Below are 23542 nucleotides of genomic sequence, written 5' to 3'. Positions count from 1 at the left end.
GGGCAGGTGTGAGAGCCTTTATTAAAACAAAGAATTGGTCAAACCACCATCACCAGCCACATCCCTACCAAGACTGCAGCAGGAGAGAAAACAGACCCTCATGTCCCCGAAGGGCACGGGGCGGGGAACGCAGATGCTTCTTTGTGCGAGGTTACAGACGTGGCACGGAGCGGTGCTGTGTACGGCCACGGCAGGGAGACCCCTTCCAGTGCCCTGGCTGTGATGGCCCAGCTGGGGCCCTGAGCCCCGGCCGTTGGCAGCCCTGGCCCTGCTCCCCGAGCACACCCTTCCACGGGGCGTGCGTTGGTCCGAGCGAGCTTTGCGGCGAGCTGCCCTCGCACAGAACCAGGAGTCTGAAAGGCTGCTGCAGGGCTGGGCTCAGCACTGTCATACCAGTGGGGACAAACCTGGGGCTCTGAACTAAAATCCTCTGCTTCCTCGTGGAAACCCTCCTCAGGAGGGCTGTGTTCAGCGTTCAGCAAGTTGTGAGGCTTCCCCTCCAGGTGCTCTGCTGCTGCTGGAGTTCAGTGTGGGCCATTTCACCCCAAAGCAGAGACACTCCAGATGCTGTTTCAGCTTATGAAGTACAGGTGGTCCTGCTGAAGAGAGCGTTTCCAGTGCACCTCTGGGGCTGCCACTGCTGTCATGGCAGCATGAAGCCACAGCTCCTCAAGTCACAATTGCCTCGAAGGCATCCTTGGTTAGTCCAGGAGGTGGACAACGAGCAGAGTCTCTTTGGGCAACTTCAAGAAAGGAAGCCTGTTGGCTTCTCTGCCTGCCTGTACTTAGGCTAGATATGGCCCGAGGGCTGTGTCCACTCTGTGATGGTTCAAATCTGTCGCCTTCACTGTCCTCTGCGTCAGGGCCAGAAATTCTGTTGCTTTGATGCTGTACCCTAGGCTGAGGGGGGTGTTACCCACTGCTGTTTCCCAGAAGATTCCACGCTGTGCTGTGGGTGTTGGTGTCTGCTGCCTGCTGACCGCAGGAGCACTGCGCACAGCCACGTGCCAGAGCATGGCTGGACACGGGCCTTTGGACTAAGGATCAAATTCCTGCCAGTGACTAAAGCTGTAGTGGGATTATTGTTTTAAATCAGATTATCAATAGCTCTTGCATCTTCTTCACTGTCAAATATCAATGGGCAGGGCCTCCTCGGTAAAAGAGCCTTGATACCGGTGTGTGTGCTTGGCCCAGCTGAGGTACCCAGTGACAGTGAGAATCTGGAGCAGTAGCACAGCCTGAGTCCCAAGCAGTGCCAGGAAACCCCCAGTGAAATCAGAGGGGTGAATCCACTGCGAGGTTTGGAAAAGAAATGTACCCAGGCCTCCAGACAGGATTATCATCTTGATGATGAGTATGATGAGGATCACCTTCCAGGCCTCTCTATCCTCTGTGCACTTCACATGTGCAACAAAAATGGGGTAGAAGATGCAGAAGACCAGGCAGGCATACACACAAACCCTGGCTAGCACCATTGCTGGTAGGCTGATGCCCATCACCTGCAGATGCTTGTACTCCAGGCACTGCAGCTCCCTGGCCGTCTCGTTCCACAGGCAGAAGTTGTAAAAGCCAATGCGTTTGTCAGGGAGGTCGACCAGGTTCCCAGCTTCCCACAGCAGCGCGTAGAGCATCAAGGCCAAGGTCCCGGCAGCCTCCAGGAGGGTCAGCATAGAGAGCAGGTGCCCATTGCACCTCTGTCGCAGCAGACTCATCCTGATCCCTGCATGCTCTCTTGATACCATGGCAAAGCCTGCTGTGGGGACGTCTACTGCAAGACACGAAGGGGGGGACGACCCATTGGTTGGTGCGTGTTACGGCACCCCTCTCACGACGTGCTCTGAGCCTGTCCCCGAGGGGGACTCCCCTTGCAAGCAGAGCAGGAGGGTTTCAGTCCTGCCTCTGACTGTGCTTCGCGTGTGTTACTGGGTCAAGGTGGGGTGCATTTTTGGTCACAGCAAAGGTGGCTTAATGATTTCCCGTGTGTGGACCAGCACTGGGAGGACAGTATGGCTTGCTTTGCACCCTGGTGTCATGTTGGGCAAGAGAGGCATTTGTCAGCAAGCTGCAGTGATGGGAGGGGAGCAAAACACTGCTATCTGGTAAGGAGGGGGTTAACAGCTGTTTTGGGAAAATGCTTTTCTTTCAGTTCTGGTTAGCCAAGGACATCCCTTGTGATCTTTGGACGACTGAGTAAAATGCAGGCATGGCACTGTCTGAAGTGCAGGGCTCCCTCTGCTTCCCCACCCCCCCTTCCCAGAGCTCCAGGACACCCGATGCCATTGGCGCCACCGTTTCCAGCATCCGCACGCCCCTGAGGCCCTTGCATGCCCATACATTTCTGGGCACAGCAGGGCTCATCACCCACAGCCCTGCTCCCCACCAAGGCTAGAAGACATGGTGCCCCGCTGTCCTGGTTGCCTGAGGAGTGATGCCCCACATGCACAGGCACTTGTCTACCCGACCCACCTGCAGCCCCTCACCCTCCTCTGGGGCCCGGGGGAGATGGGTGCTATGGAGACAGACCTGGGATTGCAGTCCTCATTCCTCTCTCAGGCTGCCTGGCAAACTGGACTTCCTCTCCCAGAACTGTGGACTGTGCTCAGGGCCCTCTTGCAGGCTTCTGCTTCTCTCTGAAAAATGGGATCAGGGAAGGGGTATCACTGGCTGCAGAGCGACGCGGCATTGCAGCACTGGCCGCCTGTGTCCGCACAAAGGCGCAAACACAGGGCAAGAAGCTCAGAGACCTTGGCTTCACGCTCAGCCTCTGGTCTGGGGCTCTTCAAATAATCCCTTTCCTGCCTTTGCCAAGCATTCTCTCTTGTGAATCATTTACCACCTTCCCTCAAGAAGTTCACATCGGTCCTGCTGTCTCTCCTCCACTGCCCACTGCCTGGTGGTATATCATCCCAGTGTCCTGGATGTCCCAGGCCATCACCCCACAGCTGCTTGTGGATTTGGCACAGCCTCAGAGTTTTTAGAGTGCCAGGAGAGACCCCACTCACACCTGTACCTGTTGCCTGGCTGCAGTTCTGGTGACTAGAGAATCTTCAGCATTCCATTCCCACTCCCTGTCTCCCAGGATACTTGGGAGTGGGGTACCTGTGTTTAATGTGCACAGGGGTAAAGCTTCTCTGTTCCAAACTGCTCCTCCTCCACCGTGATGGCCAAGAGGAGCGCACACACAGCATGGAAGGGGGTCAGAGCATGTAGACACCAACCTGTCCCCTTCCCCTGGTTGACACCTCACTTCTTCTTGTAGCTTCTCTTGGAGGTCTTCTTCACAACAGGCTTCTGGAGAGACTGGAAGGTCACTTGGAGGATACCCATTGTTCTGAATCTACAATGAAGACACAAACGACCAGGAAAATATCCGTGCTCGTGCCCAGAGCATGCTGCAGCATGAGACCTCACACACATGTGATTTCACCAGGGTTTGTCTTGCCCCTGATATTGCCTCTTGGTTTATCTTTACACGTGCTCTCCTGCAGCCAGATATTGCTGCTCTTCCTCTCCCTGTCCCGCAAGGGCTCCTGCCCACCCACTGTTCTCCCTGCCATCCTGCCTCGCAGCCCTCAGAGGGAGAACAAGCCACGCTTGGAGCGGGCTCTCAGATAGCTGACCAGCTCCCAGGGATTTCTCGGCACTCGGACCTGGCACCAGTACAGCCCAGCCAGCTCCTAGCTGTGCCCACCCACCAACCCTCGCTGTTGTGTTTCTTGAGACCGGTTTCCTAAGGAAGACAGGCTTGTAGAAACATGGGCTTTTTGTTCAATCACCTCACGTTACCTTTTACTTACCCTCCCACCTCCATAAAATATAAAAGCAATTAAAAATTGCCTTAGTGGCACATGTTTACTAGAAAGGGAACAGAGAATTAAATTCCTAGCAGGTTTGTAGAAATACATGGCAGGGGTGGAGGACAGCCACCTCGGAGACCCTGTGCTGCCATGTGATCTCTGCATGTGTGACAGCCCAGGGAAATCCCATGGTTCCTCTGCCCTCTCCTTTGCTTTAAGGCTCATGTCTTTCAGGACCTACTTTCTTTCCCGGTGATGCCCCTCTGTTCACTCCATCAAAGTGCAGACAGATTTGTCCCTCAGACTCCTGCTGCCTGCCCAGGCCAGCAGGTGCGTCCCCATCCCTCCGTGTGACTGTGACAGGGATAGAAACATGCATACTGTGGGTGCCCTGGGCCAGCTGAGGCAGAGAGCCCACAGCTGGCCTGGGGTTAGTGTACGGTTTGGCAATGAAAGCTGAGACCTGCTGCCCCGCCACCCCTGCAGCCATAGGCACGGCATCCGTGAGCTCTGCAGCTCGGCCCGAAGCCGCTTTGGAGGCAGCCTGGCTGAGGAGCAGGGGATAAACAGGAAAGAGCTGTCATTTGGTGTGCAGCTGGGGCTTTGCCCAGACATCTGCAGCCCTCCGGCTCTAAGGAGACTCCTGCACCTTCGGACTGGAGAGTCTGCGGCTCTAACTCAAAGGTGCAAGAAAGAGGAACGCAAGTATGGCACAGCGGGCCCCAGTCTGGTGTCACCCCCTTGTTTCTGGGCAGGCATCGCTGGAAGGACTGGACTTCACCGTGGGAGAGCTCCGTGTCTCGGTCTCCCGGGCAGGGTGGGGCTCCATGTTCACGGTGCAGGAGCTCCCGGGGCTGTCTGTGTGCGAGATGGGGCTTGTAGGGACCTTCTGTGCTGCCGGGAGCGCGCAGCCCTCCCCTCTGCTGGCTCCTAGGCAGGCGAGCACCTTCTCAGGTCGGGGCTGTGCCTCTCCCCAGCAAGCTGCTGGCTGAGAGCTGGGATGGGGAGGCCACGGCACGCAGCTACAGGGCAGGGTCTGGCCTCCGTGCAGGGACAAACATCTCTGTGGAGCCGCCAGACCCTGCTGCAGTGAACAGGCTGAGTGCAAAGCAGCAAGGGAATGGGCATTTTCTGTTGCACTGAAGAGCCCCCCAGAAGACTTGGCTTTTCTGCGTCCCCCCTCCTTGGCTGCTGGGGGGAGCAATGCCGTGCAAGAGTGGTGGGAAAGAAAGGCAGCTTTGGACTTGGCACCTTTCCTTCAAACCGCCCACCCCCCCTCCAGGATCCCTCTTTCCCCCTCAGGCGGGGTCGGCTGTGGGGAAACCACAGGTGAAGAAAGGCTGCGGACAAGCTTCGGATTGCTGGCAAACAGAGACCAGCCAGAGGCACACAGACCAGGCAGGGGAGGGAGGAACTGCCCCCAAAGCGTCCCACAGTTGGGGAAGGACCTGCTCCCTCCCAGACATTTGCACCCTGCAGCACCACTTCTTCTCCTGGCAGCTCTCCCCCCCGATGCCAGTGGCATTAAAAAGACGGAGGACCCAGCGGAGGATACTTACGGGCTGCCCATGGGGCTGGGTGTGGAGCTGAAACTCGCAGGAGAGGGCCGAGGCGCTGCCCTGGCCAGCTGAGCCGGTCTGTGGCTGCTGGGCTCTGACACCACAGCCCCTGTCGTGTCACAGCCCGCTGCCTTTGCTTTCTGTTTCGGTTTTGCGAGCCATGGGAGCCTGAGGCAGGGCTCCTCCCTGATAACCGCGTTATCTAATTACCAGCAAGAAAACAACTCAAGCTCAGCCACTGCCATCCGAGCTGGGGGCAGGTTTGCGCTTTCTTCTTCTGGCCAGTCTAACCGACGTGAGTAACTGATCGGGTGAAGCTCACCCAGGAAAGCTGTGCTACTGGAGTGGCTTGGGTGTCCGTGGGGGCTGAGTGTTTTGTTTGGACACTCGTGTAGAGGTGGCTGACCTTCCCAGTGCTGACCCGGCTACCGCAGCACTGCTGGAGTTCACTGACCACTTTGCCCTTCTGAACTTTGAATGCTGCTCCCCTCCCTGGGTTTCCCAGTCCCAGCTTCGCCCCAGCTCCCCCTTGCCCGCAGACACAGTGCCTGCGCAGGCTCGTCGCAGGAGAAGCAGCAAGCTGCCTGCTGCAACAGGAAACCTGTTAAACCTCGAGTGATGTAAGGGGCAAAACTCTCCTTTTACTCCTCCTGGCCAGATCCAGAACCATTTGTCCTGTCCTATAAGCAGCCTTGGTGGTGGGTCTGTTAGAGGTGTGTGTTGGGGGGTGATACGTGTGGGACACCTAACCATGAAGCTGTTCCCAGACTTCCACCTAGTACTTCCATGTTTAGGCATGGCCTGGAAACCTCCAGGTGGTACATACACTGTGACCCTGTAATATCAGCACCCACGTCCAAGGGCACGAGAAAGGTGAAAGGAAGTATGAAAGGAAGCCCTAAGAGAAGCTCAATGGATAGAGCCATCAGGCAGGTGGCAGTGGGGAGGTGCCTTCCTATCTGGGCTGTTCGCATGGAATAATTTTAGCTTTGAGAAGGACAAGGATCTTGATCGAGGTGGTTCAGATCACAGGTGGCTTGGACAGGGGTTATGCTGGGAGAAATCAGGGACAGGGGCAGAAGGCTTGCAGCAAATACAGCCTAGCAGGCCATAGCTGCTGAGCTGAATGTGGTGAAAGGCAGGGACACAGAAGGAAACCTTGGGGCTGAATGTGTCCATCATTTAACACTGGGGCTGCTGACTGGGAAACTGAGGTACTAGCAGAGACCACCAAGGCAAGACTTATGTTCCAGTGAGGAAACATGCACTGGCAGGAGGCATGTTTGTTCTCTCAAGACGGACGGTCACGCAGTTTCGCCTCATGCCACTCACTTTTATGTCATTCGGGAAGGAAAAGTGTGTATGGGTCTGATGATCAGCCAACTCCTTAACTGACCTCAGTACCGCAGGGGAGGTTGCTGTTTTGCTGCCACAGGCAGAAAGCACAGGGAGCTCCTTCACAAATGCCCTCACTTTGCATGGGGGTCCTGTTTGCTGGGGTTATCAGGCTGACTGCCACAGTGGGTCTGCTCCATCATGCCACAGCACTTTTCCCTTGAGCCACTGTCCTCCTAGACAGGTGTCTGATCCCCTTCCCATCTCCCATGCCTTAGCCTTCATGAGTGTGACAGATGGCCACTCGTCCTGGCTTTAGCCTTTGTACACACCTCCATCTCTCTGGCCTTCTCTGCACTGCTCAGAGCAATAAATACACCGTTTGGGAGTGTTGCTTTTGGAGTGTGTCATCCTCCTGGCCTGAGCTGGTTGCCTGATTGTGCACCTATGGCAGGAGCACTCCTCAGTGTTTCCCGAGGAGCCTTGTGTCTCCTCCCCTGCAGGGTCTCTGTCTCTGCTGCTTGTAATGCCTCCTGGGATGCCACAGCTGCTAGCAGGGAGAGGTACAGCCAACCTCTAGCTCGAGACTTGCCCTTGGTGCCACTGACCTTCTTATTCTGGAGGCCTGCTTCCACATCTTTGGCTGCCTCTCTGGCAGGTAGTTCCCCTGCCTTTTCCTTCCAGGTGTTTGGGCAGGGAAGGTTGTGCCCGAAGGCTGGGCGGGATGGAATATGCCCTGCTGTTCTTCTTCCTAGGGACATTTTACGGATGCGGTGTAAGGCTGTCCCTTTGGCTTCAGGTGCTCAAAGTCTATCTGATGATGCAGCAGTTGGGGTTGATAGGTGTGATGGGTGTGGGTAAGCAGGGGGATGATCAACATGTCTGATGGCGAAGGAATGGGAAGGGAGAGGAGAAAGAGAGGAGGGCTTCTACATATGTGTGCCTGGCGGTAGGAGAGATCGGATGGAGTGTTTGGACTGCTGGGGCCTGGTGTCTATGGGTGGGAAAGCGGAGTCCTTCCCAGCAGCCAGCTTCCACTACATTCCTGTGCAATTTTTTCTTCTTGGAATAGTTTCCTGAAATAAAAATCTAATTTGTTGTGTGCATTAAGGAGATTTTCACGTGGCTTTACAGTGGAATGAACTCCTCTGCAGCTCTTGGTTTCTTGCGGTGCAGTTAAAGCACACACAGCAATAATCTCAGCAGTCTGAGTAATATTAGCAATCACAAGTAAAGCATGAGATGAACTGGGACTTTCAAAACTGTTTTGCTTATTTTAGCCTGCTGTTTTAAAAGTAAGCTACTATACTTGCTTCCTAGAAGTTGGTCATGACCCTGGTTCTAATTCCTGAGGGAATCTCCACAGCAGATCTCTGTTCCCTCTAGTTACTCAATTACCCTCTCAGCTATAGCTAGTATTGCCCCATTGTAGCAGACTTGAAGGATTCCTGAGAGAGAATTGGAGAGACTGGAGTTCACTTCATATTCTTCTATGTTGTTTAGAAATCACTTTTATTCAGAAGAAGTTGTAAAATGACTTTTTTTTTCTCATCTGTAATCTGCTGACAACTAAAAATAAATAAATCTCAGTGAAATGAAACCAGCTGTAAGCTTTTCTTCCTACAGCTGTCAAGAGGAGGTTGCTGGCTACCTAAGAGTTAGAGTCTGCGGCAGTGCAAAGCTAAATGGCTTTGTGCTGTCTGCACGTGTGTTGCATGTAGGATTCCCTGAGTCTGAACCCTGTTCCCACAGGGTATGGGATGTGAGGCTCCCAGAACTCATTCCCCGGCAGCGGCGCCCGGCTGACTGCAGCCTTTAGCTTGGAAGGTGCCCTTCCTCACCATACTCGCATCCAGGTCTAGCCCTGACACAAAGGTGACCCACTTGTCTCTGGGAGGCCTTGCAATGACGACTTGTGCCTACGTGTCTAATTTTTTGTCTTTGTTACTGCATTTTTCTTGCTGTAATATGATATGATTTTTCCTCTTGTCTCTTATACAGTGCACAACAGAGGGGCTGTATGGGATATTTCCTTTCAGTGATAAAGTATTTTAAGTATTTGGCCAATTCTTTCTTCTTGCAGATACAAGTAATTTAGGTTTCATTTATTATTGGCAGTTCTGGCTTAGCCCACTCAAATGCTCAACACTTGATGACCCTGATTTTGCAGCAATAGGTTTCAATGTACAGATTAAAACGGGTATGCTGTAGAAAGAGAGACAAGGTAGAGCGAGGAAGCTCGCTGACTTGCTTACTGGGCAATCCTAAGTACTATGAAATGTAAAGCAGACAACACTCAGTACCTGTCTTAAGCAGTGTATTTTTAATCTCTTCTCTGAAATGTCTGTACAACAGTATACACATCAAGAAAATGAAGACTACGCAGGTATATGACTGTAATGAATAAAATATTACCCAGGTATGTAAGAACACGTGAATGACCATACTGGTTTAGGCTAAGGGGCCATCCATCACAGTACCCTGCCTCCAAGATGCAGGGATGCCCAGGGGAGAGCAGGAGTCGAACAAACACATCCAACACTTTTCCCAAGCATTCTCCTACATTCTCACTCTTTACAGCCAAGGAGATTTTCCAAGCCATACGTGTCTATTCAAAAACTCCCAGTGGTCTATCTATAAGGTACATGTCCACCTGAATCCAACTATGTTTTTTGCATCCATGTCATCCTTTAGCAAAGAGTTCCACAGACTGACTATTTGTGTGCAGACTTTATGTCAAATGTTTTTGAGTGTAACTTGTATTTGGTCAGTTGGTGAAAGGGGGGAATCATTTTTGTGGCTTATGACTCTCCAGTTTCTCTACTATGATCAAGGAATGTTGGCTTCTGCTGCTCGGTGAATAATCCCTCTCCTTGAGAATCTTGGGGAAGCTCCCAAATAGAGTGGATTAAAAAAAAAAAAGAGGAAAGAAAAAGAAGAGGAGGCACTTTGCTCTTCACAGAACTCCTTCTGTAAGTGGAATCTGACTCACAAAACCAGTATACATTGTTTAAGACACATGCTACTTTATATTCAGGAGAGGCTCCCAACCAAACTGGTTTAGAATTTGGATACTTCTTCATGTGGCGAGAGAAACTTCATGTGCACACTAGCCAATGTGTGTGAACTATTTAAAAAAAAAAAGAGAAAGAAGAATTTTGATTTCTGCAGGTACTACTCCCTCATTGGCAGAGTGATAACCCATAACCAAATTCTTGGGAATTGTTTAAGCAAATCAGATATGTGACATTTTCATGTGCCTCCATTGGCTAAAAAACTGGGGCTCCAAAACATATGCTGGTACTTTGCACCATGTTGTCTCTTCTTCGCTTCAGGCAGTAAGGGCAGAGAGAATTGCAGTGTGCCTTGTGCCTGGCAGGATTTACTCTTCCCAAAATTTATGTCTTGGCTTGCTGTGTCCTGGTTTTCTTGGGCCTTGTGCTTTTTGAGAGAAGCCTCTCCTTCATTTGCCTTTCTTCCTTTTTTGAATTGCTCTTTGCACTATGATCATGACCTGAGCCAAAAATGAGGAAAAAACAAATCTATATCAAGTACTACAGAGTTACTACTTCCTAGAAAAGTACATGGCTTTGGTTTCCTTCACAAGAAACTGGCAAAAACATTTCCTTTACTAAAGAAGAGCTACATCATGATTCAAAATCTAGTACTAAAATGTAGAAACTTCATCCATAAGCACAGGACCTGGTTTTATTGCTCCAGCGAGATGATATTCTGTTAACCCCTCCTGGAAAGATTAATTCCAACATTTCACAGAATCAGACCATACATCCCTTTATGGCATGCTGATACATATGACAAGCAATGAACCGATAGCTAGAGCCTCTCCCACCAGTAACTGCAGAAGGATAGTGCAGGGTCAAAGGCATTGTCCTTTGCCATTAGGCTGAGATTTTCCAAGCTCTTTTCCCCGGGCTGTTCACAGAGAGATTAGCACCTTCTGGTTCTCAAGGGTCTCAGCTGGGAAGCTCTGTGAAACCAGGTATCAGCCGCTGCTGAACACCTAGGAGTTTTCCAGCACTGCTAATGTACTGCTACCATCTGTCCTATGTCTTTCAGCACCTTGAGAGAGCCAGACCAAGAAACCCACAAAACAGAACTAAATCCTATTCCTTGGTGTATTTTGAATAGAACAATAACTGAGAAACCTTTCAGATATTGAAATGCCTTCTCTGCAGACTTGGAGGCCTTTTTGCCATTGTGCTTCTTCATCTTCTGGGAGACCAGATTAAAGCTAGATGAATGGAAATTTTCTCTTGTGGATAGGATTGTATCATTGCATACACATTTTCCTGCCTCCTGTGGCACAGATGGTGTTTCACGATTGCCTTTAGCATCATGGATGAGACTCTCAGTGCTAAAACACACAGAGATCAGGCCAGAAAATATTTTATCTCCACACAAATTCATGACAAGATACACATAAAGATGACCACACAGAATAGAAAATCCTTACAGGTAAAACCGCTACTTTAGTCTCAAGCATTTCTTAAGAATCATATGAGAAAAAGAAAAAAGAAAAGGAGGAATTTACTGTATTTCAAACTACAAAGAATCACAATGCCATCGTACTATCTTAAGGATACTATTGCCAACGTCATGTAGCCACTGTACCACTATCCCTTTTGAGTCACCCAGAAGTACCCATCATGGAAGCAGCAGAGAGTTATCATCACAGAAGTAAAGACAGACACTAAAGACATTTCCTTCCTCTTTTATCAGGGGAAAGCCTAAAATTTTCAAGTTTGTGTAGCAAAGTCTCAGCTTTAAGGTGCAAAGTAGGAGTCTTTGAGATAATTTAGTGGGAACAAATTAGTATGTTTTATCTCATAAGGTGTTTGTGGCAGGATCTGCTGCAATCTAACCAGCTAGCTAACTCCACTTTGCTCTGTTACCCAACAACAGCCACATGTACACTCAGCAAGGCACAGAACATTTTATGCTATCAGTAGGTGGGTACTTATGAAAGTAATCAACACTGATGGTCAGTGTTATTGCCACAGGGCCTTGCATGCCTGTAAGAGTGTAAAACCTTCATTGTTCATCGCCAAAGCACCAGAACCTAGAAGTGAAAGGAATGCACTAGTAATGAGCCATGCACCAGCACCGTGACAATATTGTGATTTTAAGGTATCCAACCACTCTAGACTAGTATATGTCTGTTTTGGACTGTCTGTGCCACCTAGCCTGGCTTGGCCTTAATTTTCACACTTCTGCCGTGTTTCTTAGTAGCTGAATGGTCCTGTCTTCTCCCTCCCTCCCTCCCTCCCTCCCAAGGCAGCAGCAATGATCCCTTCCTCCAGAAAAGCACCAGATCAGTGCCTCTGCATCAGTGAGTCCAGCAAGGCTGGGGAAAGGAGCTTCAGCTATGTGCTGATGGAGGGGGTCTGCTGCTCCAGCCGAGATGGAGCAAAGAGGATTCTCTGCTTCTCTGATACCACCTTCCACTGCAGTCTCAACCATGGGATGAAGTGGCCAAGGACAGCTGTCTAGTTTATGAATGAAAAAAAATGAAGCATAGTGTCAGAGGAGCATAAAAAGGAAAGGAGAGTGGATACGAGACAAATCAGGCTGGGATAATTCTCTCTCTCCTGCTTTGTGAAAAATGCTAGAAATCTGTAAAATATAATAGTATTCTACCTGGAATCCTCTCCTACTTGTATGCCACAGGTTGTAATTGGCAATTTTACTGTAAAAACTAGAAAAAAGAAAAATATCAAAAGTGCATATCAGATCTCTTAAAAAAAATTAACACAATGAAACATCCAAATTTTGTCTTGGCCAGTTCAGACTCAATAACTGGCTGAGGCTGATACAGTTACTTACTGTAACTCTACTTACGGTAATAGAAAGAAGAGTTATAGTAAGTAGAGTTACAGTAAGCAGACGTGGCTGGACATCAAGCCATTTACTCAGACGACTAGTTGTGGGGATTAAGACTTTCTTCACATTGAGCAGACTCCAACTCACATGCCCACCTCCCCTTCTTGATCTATTGCCTAATAAAGGCTGCTGTGGGATAAAGACACTCTAGGTAGCTCCCACTGAAACTGTTCCACTATGCGTAAAACTGTAAATCAGGAAGTGAAGGTGCCAAAGGCAACATGATTATTTTGTTTTGGTAAGCATGCAGCCCTGTTGAAGAACATGTTCTCACTCTTAGTGTCTGCTCCAAGGAAAGCAAGTGTTTGACATTGAAATGACACTGGACTAAAGTTGTAACAGGCATCTCCAGAGCCTGAGTACTATGTTGAGCTCCACTGCTCAAGCCACATGGGTGGGAGTGGGAGAGAGGAAGAGCTGGTCTCACCCGACTGATCTTGATAGGCGATGCGTTCATGAGCTGCTGAGCTGCTAGTGCTTACTGCAAGGTGGCTGGCTGCGTAAGAACAAAGTGCCCTGGGGCACCAGCAGTGCCAGCACCCAGGGAGGCTCTAAGTGAAGTGGTGTGGCAGCCTCCAGAGTGGTGGTGGTACCACGACATTTGGGCAGCAGCTAAACAGTGGTCCAGCACAGGTGAGATCAAAGTACGCGAGTGACAGCAACCTTTGCGCTAGAAATTGTTTGCTCTCAGATACGTGTATAGCATCTGCCTTCACTAGACACCCTAATGATAAGACATCTCTGGAAGAGCAGTAGGAGGGAGAAAAAGGAGATAAAAAGTGTTTTATAGGCTGTGGGATAGTACTCCAGTCCAGATGTAAAAGCCACAAAACATTAAGAGGCAGGACTTGTTTTGTTTTGTGGTTTGTTTGTTTTTTTTAACTTCCTCTAAGCAACATCAATTCCAGGAAAGCCTAGAAGAACATGAGCTGTTACATTTTTACCCTTGGGTAGGGTACACAACAGTTAGGAACAAGCAGCTGCAGCTGGGGAAGAAAGTGCTTTAAAGTCACCCAAGACTGAAAAAAACATTTAAAAATTCATTCTTTATTAATCTCCTCTTTTGCAGGCAAGCCCTCATCAGTTATAACACTTAAATGTACTTAACTGTACTGTACTTAAACTATAGCTAAACTGTACTTAACTGGACCGCCTGTCCCACAGAAGCCAATTACAGCTGTAATGATTTGTGCCCAGACTTAGAGCTGGCAGAGGGGCAGTCACTTTTATCTTCATCTCTCCCTCCACACTGCAGGTGGCTCACGTACCTTCTTTCTCAACACATGAATCTCCAGCGCATCGGCTCCTGTGACAGGCACGGCCTCGGCACTGATGGTGGGTGAAGACCACATCTCCTCAAGTGGCAAAATCACTGCTGCAGCCCAGGCCCCGGGCCTCTCTCAGCGTGACCTGACCCGGCAGAGGCATCTCAGCAGCCGGCCGTGGATCAGGTCAGCTGCAGTGGCTTTAGTGCTGCGCTGCAAATACCTCACCCGCAGGGCACGGTGAGGCAGGGAACTACTGGGTAAGGTCGGTGATCAGTGGGTGAGAGGAACCAGGTCTGACAGTCTATGAGGAGGCATGCCCCTTGGACATAAATAATATTCGCAACATTTGGAAGCTCCTTTTATTCTAAGTGAAGAGGTGCTTTGTAATGTTGATGCTGAATTTCATTAATAGTATTTAACCCACGTGGCCAAAATAAAGTAGGGAGGGCAAAACACAGGGAAACCTGCCAGTTATGTTTACATAGGTTTAAAAAAATACATTAAGAACACAGGATCCCCTCAATCAATGAATACAGTTCTCTTCTACCACGGGCACATCCTTCCCACAAATCCCTTCACAAACAACATATTAATCTGTTAGTTTTCCAGCTACCATGCCACTTTGTTGTTTGTTTTTTCTTTCCCTGGTTAAGTTCTCCAAGACAAAACCAAAGCAGTCATAAGGCAGAATACCTCTGGGTGCCTGAGAAAAAACAAGACAGGAATTCAGAACCAAGCACAAGGTCACTGCTAAAACGCACCGCTGCAGCATTGCATTGTCAGATCTTCAGCACCCAAAGTGTGAAAATCGCAAATTATAAGGATCATCCTGAGAATTAATTCCAGTATCCTTAATGTAAGCAGAGAAGAAGTAATATGTTCTCACATTCCTCTGTTTAACTGATCTGTGATAGGTCCCCATGAATGCATAAAACCCACAGATTTCTATAAAAACACAGGTAATAGGTATGACTATTTTAATATTTCCCGTCTGGTCCTCACTGAGAAATTCTAGATCTCTGCTCATAAAAATAACAGCTGAACTACTGTTCTGTATAATTCGCTGACATGACATCTGGAAAAGATTTTTAAAGCTCTTATTTCAATGAGAAAAACCATTTTCTTTTCTTTTCATAATTCTCAGAATATTTCATGAGGCTTGTTTGACTGTGTAGGAGAGGTCAGACCTGAAGAGAAATGTATTATCAGCTTTGCAAAACTCTGGCAACAATATGAGCTGTGAGAATTTTTTAAGAGTGACATGATGCTGTAATTAACCTTGCTCACAAGTGTTTATCGGAATAAATAAAAATAATAAGAATGGCTAAAATCAATGAATGCTGACTTATGGCACTGTGAGGTGAGGGCAGCCAGCTTTGTATTCAGGACGTTTCTACTTTGCTGTTCTCCTCATAGACTAACTTGTTGGCTTTGTATGCTTCATAGTGGGCTGTTTCACGCCTCTGTGGGTTATCTGTGAAGCCACAAAGTCTGACACTAAGCATAACAAATTCCATTGTTTATCAGTACTCTGTCCACATTGATGTTTTCAACTAAAACGCTGCCAAAAACTCTACCAAACCCTACCTTGTAATAAATTGTGTTCCTGTAAGAAGCCTATTCTGTTTTCATGTCAAAAATTAAAATTCTAAGTTTACAAAAATCAGATTTTTAAGACCTGAAAGAAGCACAGATTATCTCATAATTTATTTCACCTACCACGAAAAACAGGCTAGGAATTTTATTCTGTTTTCTGTGAACCCTATTGTAGACTGTGTGTTTGACGGAAGCAAGACAGAAACTCACTACATTTGGAGTTTGCACTAACGGGTGTTCCGACTCCCTGCCAAAACATGTGTCTCTTATTTCTAGTGAAGATTTATCTCTTATCAACTGCAGTCACAGCTCCTCTGCTTTATTTTGCACCGACTGAGGTTATCTGCTACTCTGAACTGCTCTACTGAAGAATGTCCTTATATTTTAGGAGATAATCTTCATCCCATAAAGTCTCAGTTCATCATAAAGCGGCTGAATTCTCTTAAGTGTCATGACAAGAGGTTGTCTCTGGTTCTTAAATTTTCTGGAGTTATCTTTTGTATTCTTTTTAAAAAAATTCTTTTAAATAATGGTGACACCAGAATAGTCAAGGTAATTCAGTGTTAGTCTCAGAGAAGTTCTACAAAGAAGTAAAGAAAGCTTTTCCCTCCTTCTGTTTTCACATAGGTAAGAACTGTATTTGTCCTCGTGGCACAGTATGAAGATAACTCATGTTGAGCTACTTGCTCATTTGACACCTAAATCTTTCCCAGATTTCCTCATGCTTGCAATGACACAAGTCCTCCAGTTCTGTTTCCTTAGCCTCCACATTTGCTTCTCCCATTTCGTCTGTACTAAAACCAAAAAGTTCTGGTTCATCTCAATTTTCCGCCCAGGATTTGGGCTGCCTTGTTTGACTTTAATGAATGTTTTTCTCCTCTAGTCTCTCTGGACCACATGAGCACGTTATTACAAATGTGTGTACTCTGCTGCCAAAAGGAACAAATATTTTTTCACTTCTCTGGAATTTGCCTCGGGTTCCATTTTTCTCCAGCGAGACCATTCCCAAGCAGTAAAGCAGAGTGTAATAACTTGATGAAGACAGTTTAAATTAAAAGAAAAATGAGCTCTTCCAAATGCTGAGACTGAGTGAAATCCCAGCCAAAGAACTCTGTACTTATCTTTTTGGGACATACTCTTTACTGAGGTTTGAGATTATAGAAAAAAAACTGGTTTATTGGGATTTTAGGAATTAAACATATAATGTTTACCTTTTTTCACTGGGTCAGGTACCTGAAAAATCTTATGTTGAGTTTCAAGGCCTTGAGTCTGTGATACAGAATAGAAACACGAACGAATTCTTAATATTATTAAGTCCCAAAAGATTGAATGACAAAAAGGTACTATCATCTTTATGATCAGGCACTTCATGGCTTGTTCAAGGAGTGTACACTAGGTTAGGACAGAGGAAGCTTGGTAAGGGTTCAATAACTAGTGGGAAACATTTAACATGTAAAGATCAGGCTTTTTCTTTTTTTTTTTCTTTTTAAGCAGAAGGCAAGCTAGGCATTCAGTGTTTGGCCTGATTTTCAAAGCTCAGAAAACTCAGCAACTTGTGTTCACTTTGCAAGCTGTTAGGTGCTCAGCATTACAAAAAAAATCTAATGTTAAATTCCTTTTCATGAACATAGGAACATAACATTTGACTCCACTGTTTTCACCTATGATTTTCAAGTGTTTGTGAACTACAACGAGGCTTACATTTTTCTCAACAGTTATGTAGGATGCTGAACAGCAATAATGGAGAAGTGACTTTTTTAAAAAAGATGAGATCTTATACCAACCATTCTGACAATGACCTTTTAATAAACTTAATGCCATGGTAGTTGCTAGGCCAGCTAATGCTGAGTACCAAATCAGACACTCTGAATGTTAGGAAGGGACATGATGCAGCTTTACAAATATTGCCAGCACAAGTATTTCAGAACTGTGGCTTGGTAATGATCTCAGAGTCAATTAAAAAATTTACTGCCTGTTTCCCTAGAATGTCCTGTGACTTCTCCCTTTCTCTTCTCTTCACAGCACTCTCTGGACTGGAAAACACAACAGAAAATGTTTTAATGGACTTGGCAAAAATCTTCTTCAATGAAACTAGAAGTCAAACAGGTTCAGTTGAGGGAGTGAGGTGTTCGGAGTTTTGAAGACTGAAGAAGAGCTAGTATAATCTCCAGCTCCCGGGCACATTCCTTGACAGAAAGCTCTGAATGTATCAAATAATATATTAATGAGACATAATTTTACAATTTTTTTCCATCCCAGACTTTTTGATGTTGATACTTCATTCATGGATGAAAAATAAAGAGCAATGAACATTCTAGGTCAGCAGATTTTGGTGACAAAATTGTCTAAAGTTACAGTCATTGAATTAAGTTGTCAGAAAAAGAGCACATATGAAAAATACTCACATTTTTGCTTTCGTTACTTCTATCTTTAGCAATGCTGTGAAAATGTTCTCCTGATGTTTCATTTTTTTTCTGCACAGAAAATAGTACATAACCATTTTGATTCATGAGGGAATATTATAGTTACAAAGAAAAAAAAAGAGTTGCAAATAAAAATGATAATCACAATGCCAGAAGGAACACATGTAAGCAAGCTGCTCAAGATTGAATTCCTTATGCTGTTCTGTTCAGCAAATATTTATGAACCTGGACACAAACATATCACATTGACAAGGGACCTCACTTCCTACTCAGTTTGGCTTGTTTATTTTTAGTCTGGGAACCTGGAGAGCCAGGCTTTCTCAGTAGTACTAATTGCCACGGTTCTGTTTTTCCGATGTTGGGGCTTCTGAAAATAAAGATTGGCACAAAATGCAAAAAGCTTGGGAAGCACTGGTCTACCTATTGAACCAATTAAAGCATTAATGAAGCAGCCAGTATTATAATGTTTATGTACATAAAAAGAATATTACCCATAAAAATATTAGTTTCAGCATTAATTTCTGTCAAAAACTCTACTGTACCTGTGGTATCCCTTGTTATTCACCTTTTTCAAATGCCTTTAAGAACTTCCATCAAGAACAATAGAAATTTTGGTAAGTCTTGTGATCTAATAATCTTAATCAGTCACTGAAGTAGATCCACATGGGAAAATGCACATAACCATGAAAAGAACAAAAGAAATAAACTTCTTGCAGGAATTGTGATGTATTGTTCTTTCAAATTCATTTGATAAACTGTTGTTACTTTCTTTACACAGCAACAATATCACTCTGATGTGTTTTGCTCCTAGTATACATTCAGCAAAAGTGCTTTAATTCATTGCATGAAAGATGCACAAGTGCAATTAATACAATTTCACTGCATGAAAGATTTCTTTACCTATGTTTCAGCACAGAAATTACAGAAGAGGACCTAGTGAAGCTCCGCTCAAATAACAGTTTTGCAATGTATACTGGTATTTATAGGTACTGGCAGGCATACCCTTACAGAATCATGCTCTTACGTGGCCAAAGCTGTGTTCAGTCCTGAACATGTTCATCCCCTCCTCGAACAGTCACGTGATGGACTGGGCTCTGCACCCAGAGGGATCTCTGCTGGAAAAGCCTCCTCTTTACTGTGTATTAAATTAGTGACTAATTTCTAAAGTAAACTTTTAAAATAAAGAGATTTGAATAATCACCTAAAGCTGTGGTGTCACAGACCACTGAGATCTCCTAAGGGCTTTCTGCTACTGAAGAAGAAAGTATCTTTTACTTTGCTTTTGGTCCTGCATCCCTGACTCCAATTCCTGCCACTTTGGTCCCTGCTCCTAGATAGTGTTTTCCTGCATCCCTTAAACTGACTCTGATGCTCAAAAAATCTTGTGTGAGCTGATTTAACTCATTAACCCAGCAGAAAACTACCTCATTCTTTTTGCTGGGTTTGTTTCCTATCAGATTACTGTGTTAAACCAGGTCACAGCAGGGACTGAACATCAGAGGGATATAAATGGAAGAAATACACAACAATGAATGTGGCAAGTGGAGACACGGGAGGACAGAAAGCGGTTAAATGGCTCATCACATTGTATGAAAAGTCTGTCAGGATGAGGAATATGCTAATCCATTATTTAGCACAGACCCTGAAGTAATTAAGCTTTAACAAATGCTCTCGTGTGGGTCCTGTTTGGCTCTTATCAAGCATTTCTAGGAAGGCATCCCTGCCTTTCTTTGTTCTTGGATGTTTCTTTTATGTTTGAAAGTCCCCTGAAATCACAATTATCCCACAGGGTTCCACATCTCCCATGTCATCTGTATAAATCTCATTACAGGGCCTTTTAATCCCAATCCTCGGGATAAATACTATGCATAGATGTTCTGCAATAAGCAGTTACGAATGAGAGTTATGTGGCAGACTGCTCAGGATACAGCTTAGTCACAGACACTACGCAAACCTGCCTGCCTTGCTTGTATGTACCATTTATAGACCACAAGGAAACAGCGCTTACGGACGTCAAAAAAAACCCTGGAATCAATCCCACTGAGTGGCATGGTGAGTGTTTTGACACAAATAAGGCTATTTGTATCAAATGAAGCTGAAAGGCTCAGAGTTTTAGGCAAATTTTTCTCAAGTTGTCAGTCCTCACAGCTGCCAGCCCCATGTCACACCCCCACAGGCGTACTGCCAGCCAGACAAGAGGAGGTAGGGCAAGAAAGGATGAAGGGCTGAGAAGTACTAAAAGGTCCAGGATACTTCGTGTTAACCAGAAAATGCTGCTAACTTTAGAGTCCACTTACCATTTTAATTCTAAAGTTTTCATGAATATTTTTTTTTAAATCCAGCACCGGGAAATGTGTGCATGTGGATTAGCATCCACATATGAATAAACTCAATTCCAAAGGCAGCATCATAAGAACAAACATGACAGAGGGCACATTCAGGAAAAATTATCTCAAAACTCATCCCTCCTCTGTGTACTTTCATCAACTCTCTGCTACCAGTTCTTGTACCATGCAAAAGAGACTTTTCATCCAACCCATTATGGCTGACCTTCTGTAACTAATATAGTCCTGGAAATACCATGGCATCAGTGATGGAAATTCCTGTTTGGTTCTTCAAGCGCTGAACAGAATAGGGGAAAAAATTTCAAGGTGTGGATAAACATTAAAACACTAAAAGTCAACGCCACCCTCGCAGCCCTTCCATCAGAAATTAGTACCCCCCAGGTGGGCTGAGTTCGTGGAAAGTCTGTCTGGACTTCACCTTCCTTAAGTACAAAACACTGCAGTGTTTCTTAAACTCTGGATGACAGTGGGACTAAGTGGAACTGTTGGACTTGGCACAAACATGTCCTTCCAGGGACAAATGCCTCCAGGGAGGGGCAGAGCATGTAAAGGGGTCTGTGGCAGCCTCTCTCACCACAAGTGCACTCACCAGAGCTTATCTGACTACATTAGGTTTCAAACTATCATCTCTGAAACTTGATCTAAAACTCCAAATCATGCCAGCCCGGTCATCTAAAATGCCCTGTCTGCGTATTTTGTAAAGTGTTACAGGGATCACTTCAGTTTTACACACTCTTAATACACAGTCTTGGTACTAGTTTCCCCGTTACTCCTGTTCGTTTACTGTATTTATGTCACAAACAGGAAGCAACAATTTACAGGAACAATTATTGTTGGCTAAAATTCACCCACAAACTTTCTAAAGGTAATACATTCACAAAAGTTCATTTTGCTTATCTACAGAAAACATCTTGATTAATATTATGGTAATCACAGGCACCAAAGAAATAAACACCAAGTAAACAAGGAAAAAAAACCCCATGTTTCAACCTGTTCTTTTCACCAAAACAAGGAAATACAGGTTTCAGGACAATAAAATGTCTCACTGCTCTCCAGTGAAAGCACTTTTTTAAATCTGGGGCTACATTTGCCTATGAGATTAGAAGTAGGCAGTGGGATAGCCTGATGCTGACAGCACTCAGCATCAGTGTGATGACTTGCCTGTGTGTGTGAGAGGAGAACACAACTCCTGAACACTCTGCACTGGGTACCTGCAAAGTACGGCTGACACCAGCGTACATTGGCAGGATACTTCCTGTGCTTAAAGCTGGTGCCCTCCTCACCCTGACCCTACCTCTGCTTACTCAGCTGTACTGTAGAACCTGACAGGTAGAAAGCCACCTTCTTTTGGTACAAAACCACCACCTTCTGAACAAACCGGCTGAAGCTATAGGGAAATTAATACTACAGCTTTGTACTGTTAATTTGGACTGTATTTCCATGGGCTAGTGATTTGTTAACTGCTATTCTGACTGACTTAATCCTAAGGTTCTTCAAAATAGAGCCTGTTAAACTCTAGTGATTCTTCCCCAGTGGCATTCAGGACACAGATGTAAAGACACGAGAAAAAGTCACAGCATACCTCAGCACCTAGTTTTAGCTGATGTGCATCAAGATCACAGGAGTCTGGACTGTCAGAAGTTTGGCTGCTGTGAAAGACGAGCATTGTGTTGTTTAATTTCCAAATTTGGTGATGGCAAACAGTATTTTGCAGCATTCATTCCAACCATTCGCACTTGTTTTCTGTAGTAACCCTAGCTGTAGAGATGTAAATGTGCTTTCCACATGCCTGTCTTCCAGATCCACATGTTAATTTTACAGACCTACAGCTAATCTGCAAAAAGTGGGCATCATCATCTTACAGAAAGCTCGGTTAATGAAAGAGGTGTGATTTATCCAGATGGCATCTGCTGCTTCTACCTAGGTTTCTTTCAGTTCTGCTTCACACACCTTTCCCCTCCCCTCCTAAATTCTCTCCCAGAACATCACCCTCTTTGCTCCTAGCGAGCCTTCTGCTAGTTCTCTGATGACATAATAAGGCCTTGTGAACCTTTTTATTTTCTTGCAGTTCAGCACCAGTTGTGAAGCTCAGCTCTTGATTTCTATACTCCAGGCGTCTAAAGTTTGATGAGATAGATCCAAGTTATTAATGTTTCCCCAAAAAAGAAATGTACAAAAGTTTTATTTCCTCATAAATGACCACAGGACCACCTCTCTCAAACCAGCTGCTCAACTGGTCTTGCAGTCACTCCCAGTCGGCACTGGCACAGGAGGAGCAGATCATGTTTAACAGGTGTATTGTTTGGTCAACGTACAGATTCTTGCACTGCTATCAATTACCCTGAACTCAACCCCTTTGGCTAAACAAAATCAGACTAGCACCTTCCATCATTGATGAAATTAGGTCTACACAAAACCAAAACAATATACCTTATATTGTGGCTAGTTTGCTCTGAAAAACGTAAGGCTGAAAGAAAGCATATTGATTTAAATGATGCAACAGACCAAGCTCTGCACCAAAGCAGTTTCATTTCCCCTCAGGAAGGCCACCTGGGGTAGATACAGAGCTCTACTTCCAAAGAACTGGCTGTTAAGGTTTGGATATGAGATTTGTATGCAATCTTTTAAGGAGTGTTAAATTAAGGACTGTGACAATTAAAACTCTAATTTTAGTAACGTTTCTAATATTTACTCTGGCACTCTTCATGAGGTGCAGAGAACATAGAATAAACTGTGGCATATCTGAATGGTTCTAAATAAGTTACCTGGAATCCCAATCTAACACATCAGAATTCAGGACCCTGGAGTTCACTCTGGCTTGGTGCTTCACTACTTTCTCGTGTTCCTTCAGGCACAAATAATAATAAGAAACACCACAAATTTAGTTTACTGCTTAAAGAAAGCCATTATCAAATTTATTATTGCTATAACCCTACAGAGTATGTTTTGTCACAGTAGGATGAACTGAGGCAGGAGAAAAGGCCTAGGAGGGACTTTCCTTACCTCCTTGTTATGAACACAGTAGTTCAAGAGAGCATAACAGAAATGCTGTCCTATTGACTCCAAGTCTTTCATATCAAAATGGGTGCTTTGCCTGCAGCCTGCAGCATCAACAGAAGCAAGACAGAAATGAAGTCATCCTGCAGACTCCTGGGTATCTGTGGTATTTCAGGATGGTGGCTGACTGCAGACTCACGTATCTTTCACTGACAGTTGCCAGATAGGTGCATGACTGCCAGAGTTCTATACAGATGATATTACAGATAATTATTTCACCTATATGCCCAAATCTATCCACTCAGAGGGGATTAACTATAA

At 45.8% G+C, this 23542-nt stretch overlaps 2 protein-coding genes and 1 long non-coding RNA gene across 6 annotated transcripts in view; 1 reads left to right on the top strand and 2 right to left on the bottom strand.

Annotated features, from left to right (window-relative positions):
• Positions 1-9: 9 nt before the first annotated feature.
• On the bottom strand, positions 10-5477 carry TMEM140 (transmembrane protein 140). 4 transcript variants are annotated; one of them, XM_075429469.1, is made up of 4 exons: positions 5357-5477; positions 3219-3337; positions 2524-2630; positions 10-1768 (listed from the first exon to the last, which is right to left on the bottom strand). In XM_075429469.1, the coding sequence occupies exons 3-4, from the start codon at positions 2540-2542 to the stop codon at positions 1128-1130; spliced, it is 660 nt and encodes a 219-aa protein (XP_075285584.1). In that variant the 5' UTR covers positions 2543-2630; positions 3219-3337; positions 5357-5477; the 3' UTR covers positions 10-1127. The 4 variants fall into 4 exon arrangements, with proteins under 4 accessions (XP_075285584.1, XP_075285586.1, XP_075285587.1 ...); XM_075429471.1 differs by having other exon boundaries at positions 10-1765; XM_075429472.1 differs by lacking the exon at positions 2524-2630.
• Positions 5478-5507: 30 nt separating this feature from the next.
• LOC142362315 (uncharacterized) lies at positions 5508-17868 on the top strand. The gene is made up of 3 exons (XR_012764956.1): positions 5508-5651; positions 13848-14043; positions 17479-17868. It is a non-coding gene; the product is annotated as an uncharacterized LOC142362315 (long non-coding RNA).
• The window catches only part of AGBL3 (AGBL carboxypeptidase 3), a 23246-nt gene continuing 13729 nt past the window's right edge, over positions 14026-23542 (bottom strand). The window contains 6 exon segments of the mRNA XM_075429468.1: positions 14026-14563; positions 16668-16725; positions 17862-17930; positions 21807-21873; positions 22990-23069; positions 23228-23325. Of these exon segments, the coding sequence (XP_075285583.1) occupies positions 14538-14563; positions 16668-16725; positions 17862-17930; positions 21807-21873; positions 22990-23069; positions 23228-23325 (398 nt within the window). The 3' untranslated portion in view covers positions 14026-14537.

Source organism: Opisthocomus hoazin, chromosome 8 (assembly GCF_030867145.1).
Source record: "Opisthocomus hoazin isolate bOpiHoa1 chromosome 8, bOpiHoa1.hap1, whole genome shotgun sequence".
NCBI classification, from domain to species: domain Eukaryota; kingdom Metazoa; phylum Chordata; class Aves; order Opisthocomiformes; family Opisthocomidae; genus Opisthocomus; species Opisthocomus hoazin.
The sequence above is the reverse complement of the archived record's forward strand: the minus strand, read 5'-3'. Positions and strand labels throughout refer to the sequence as shown.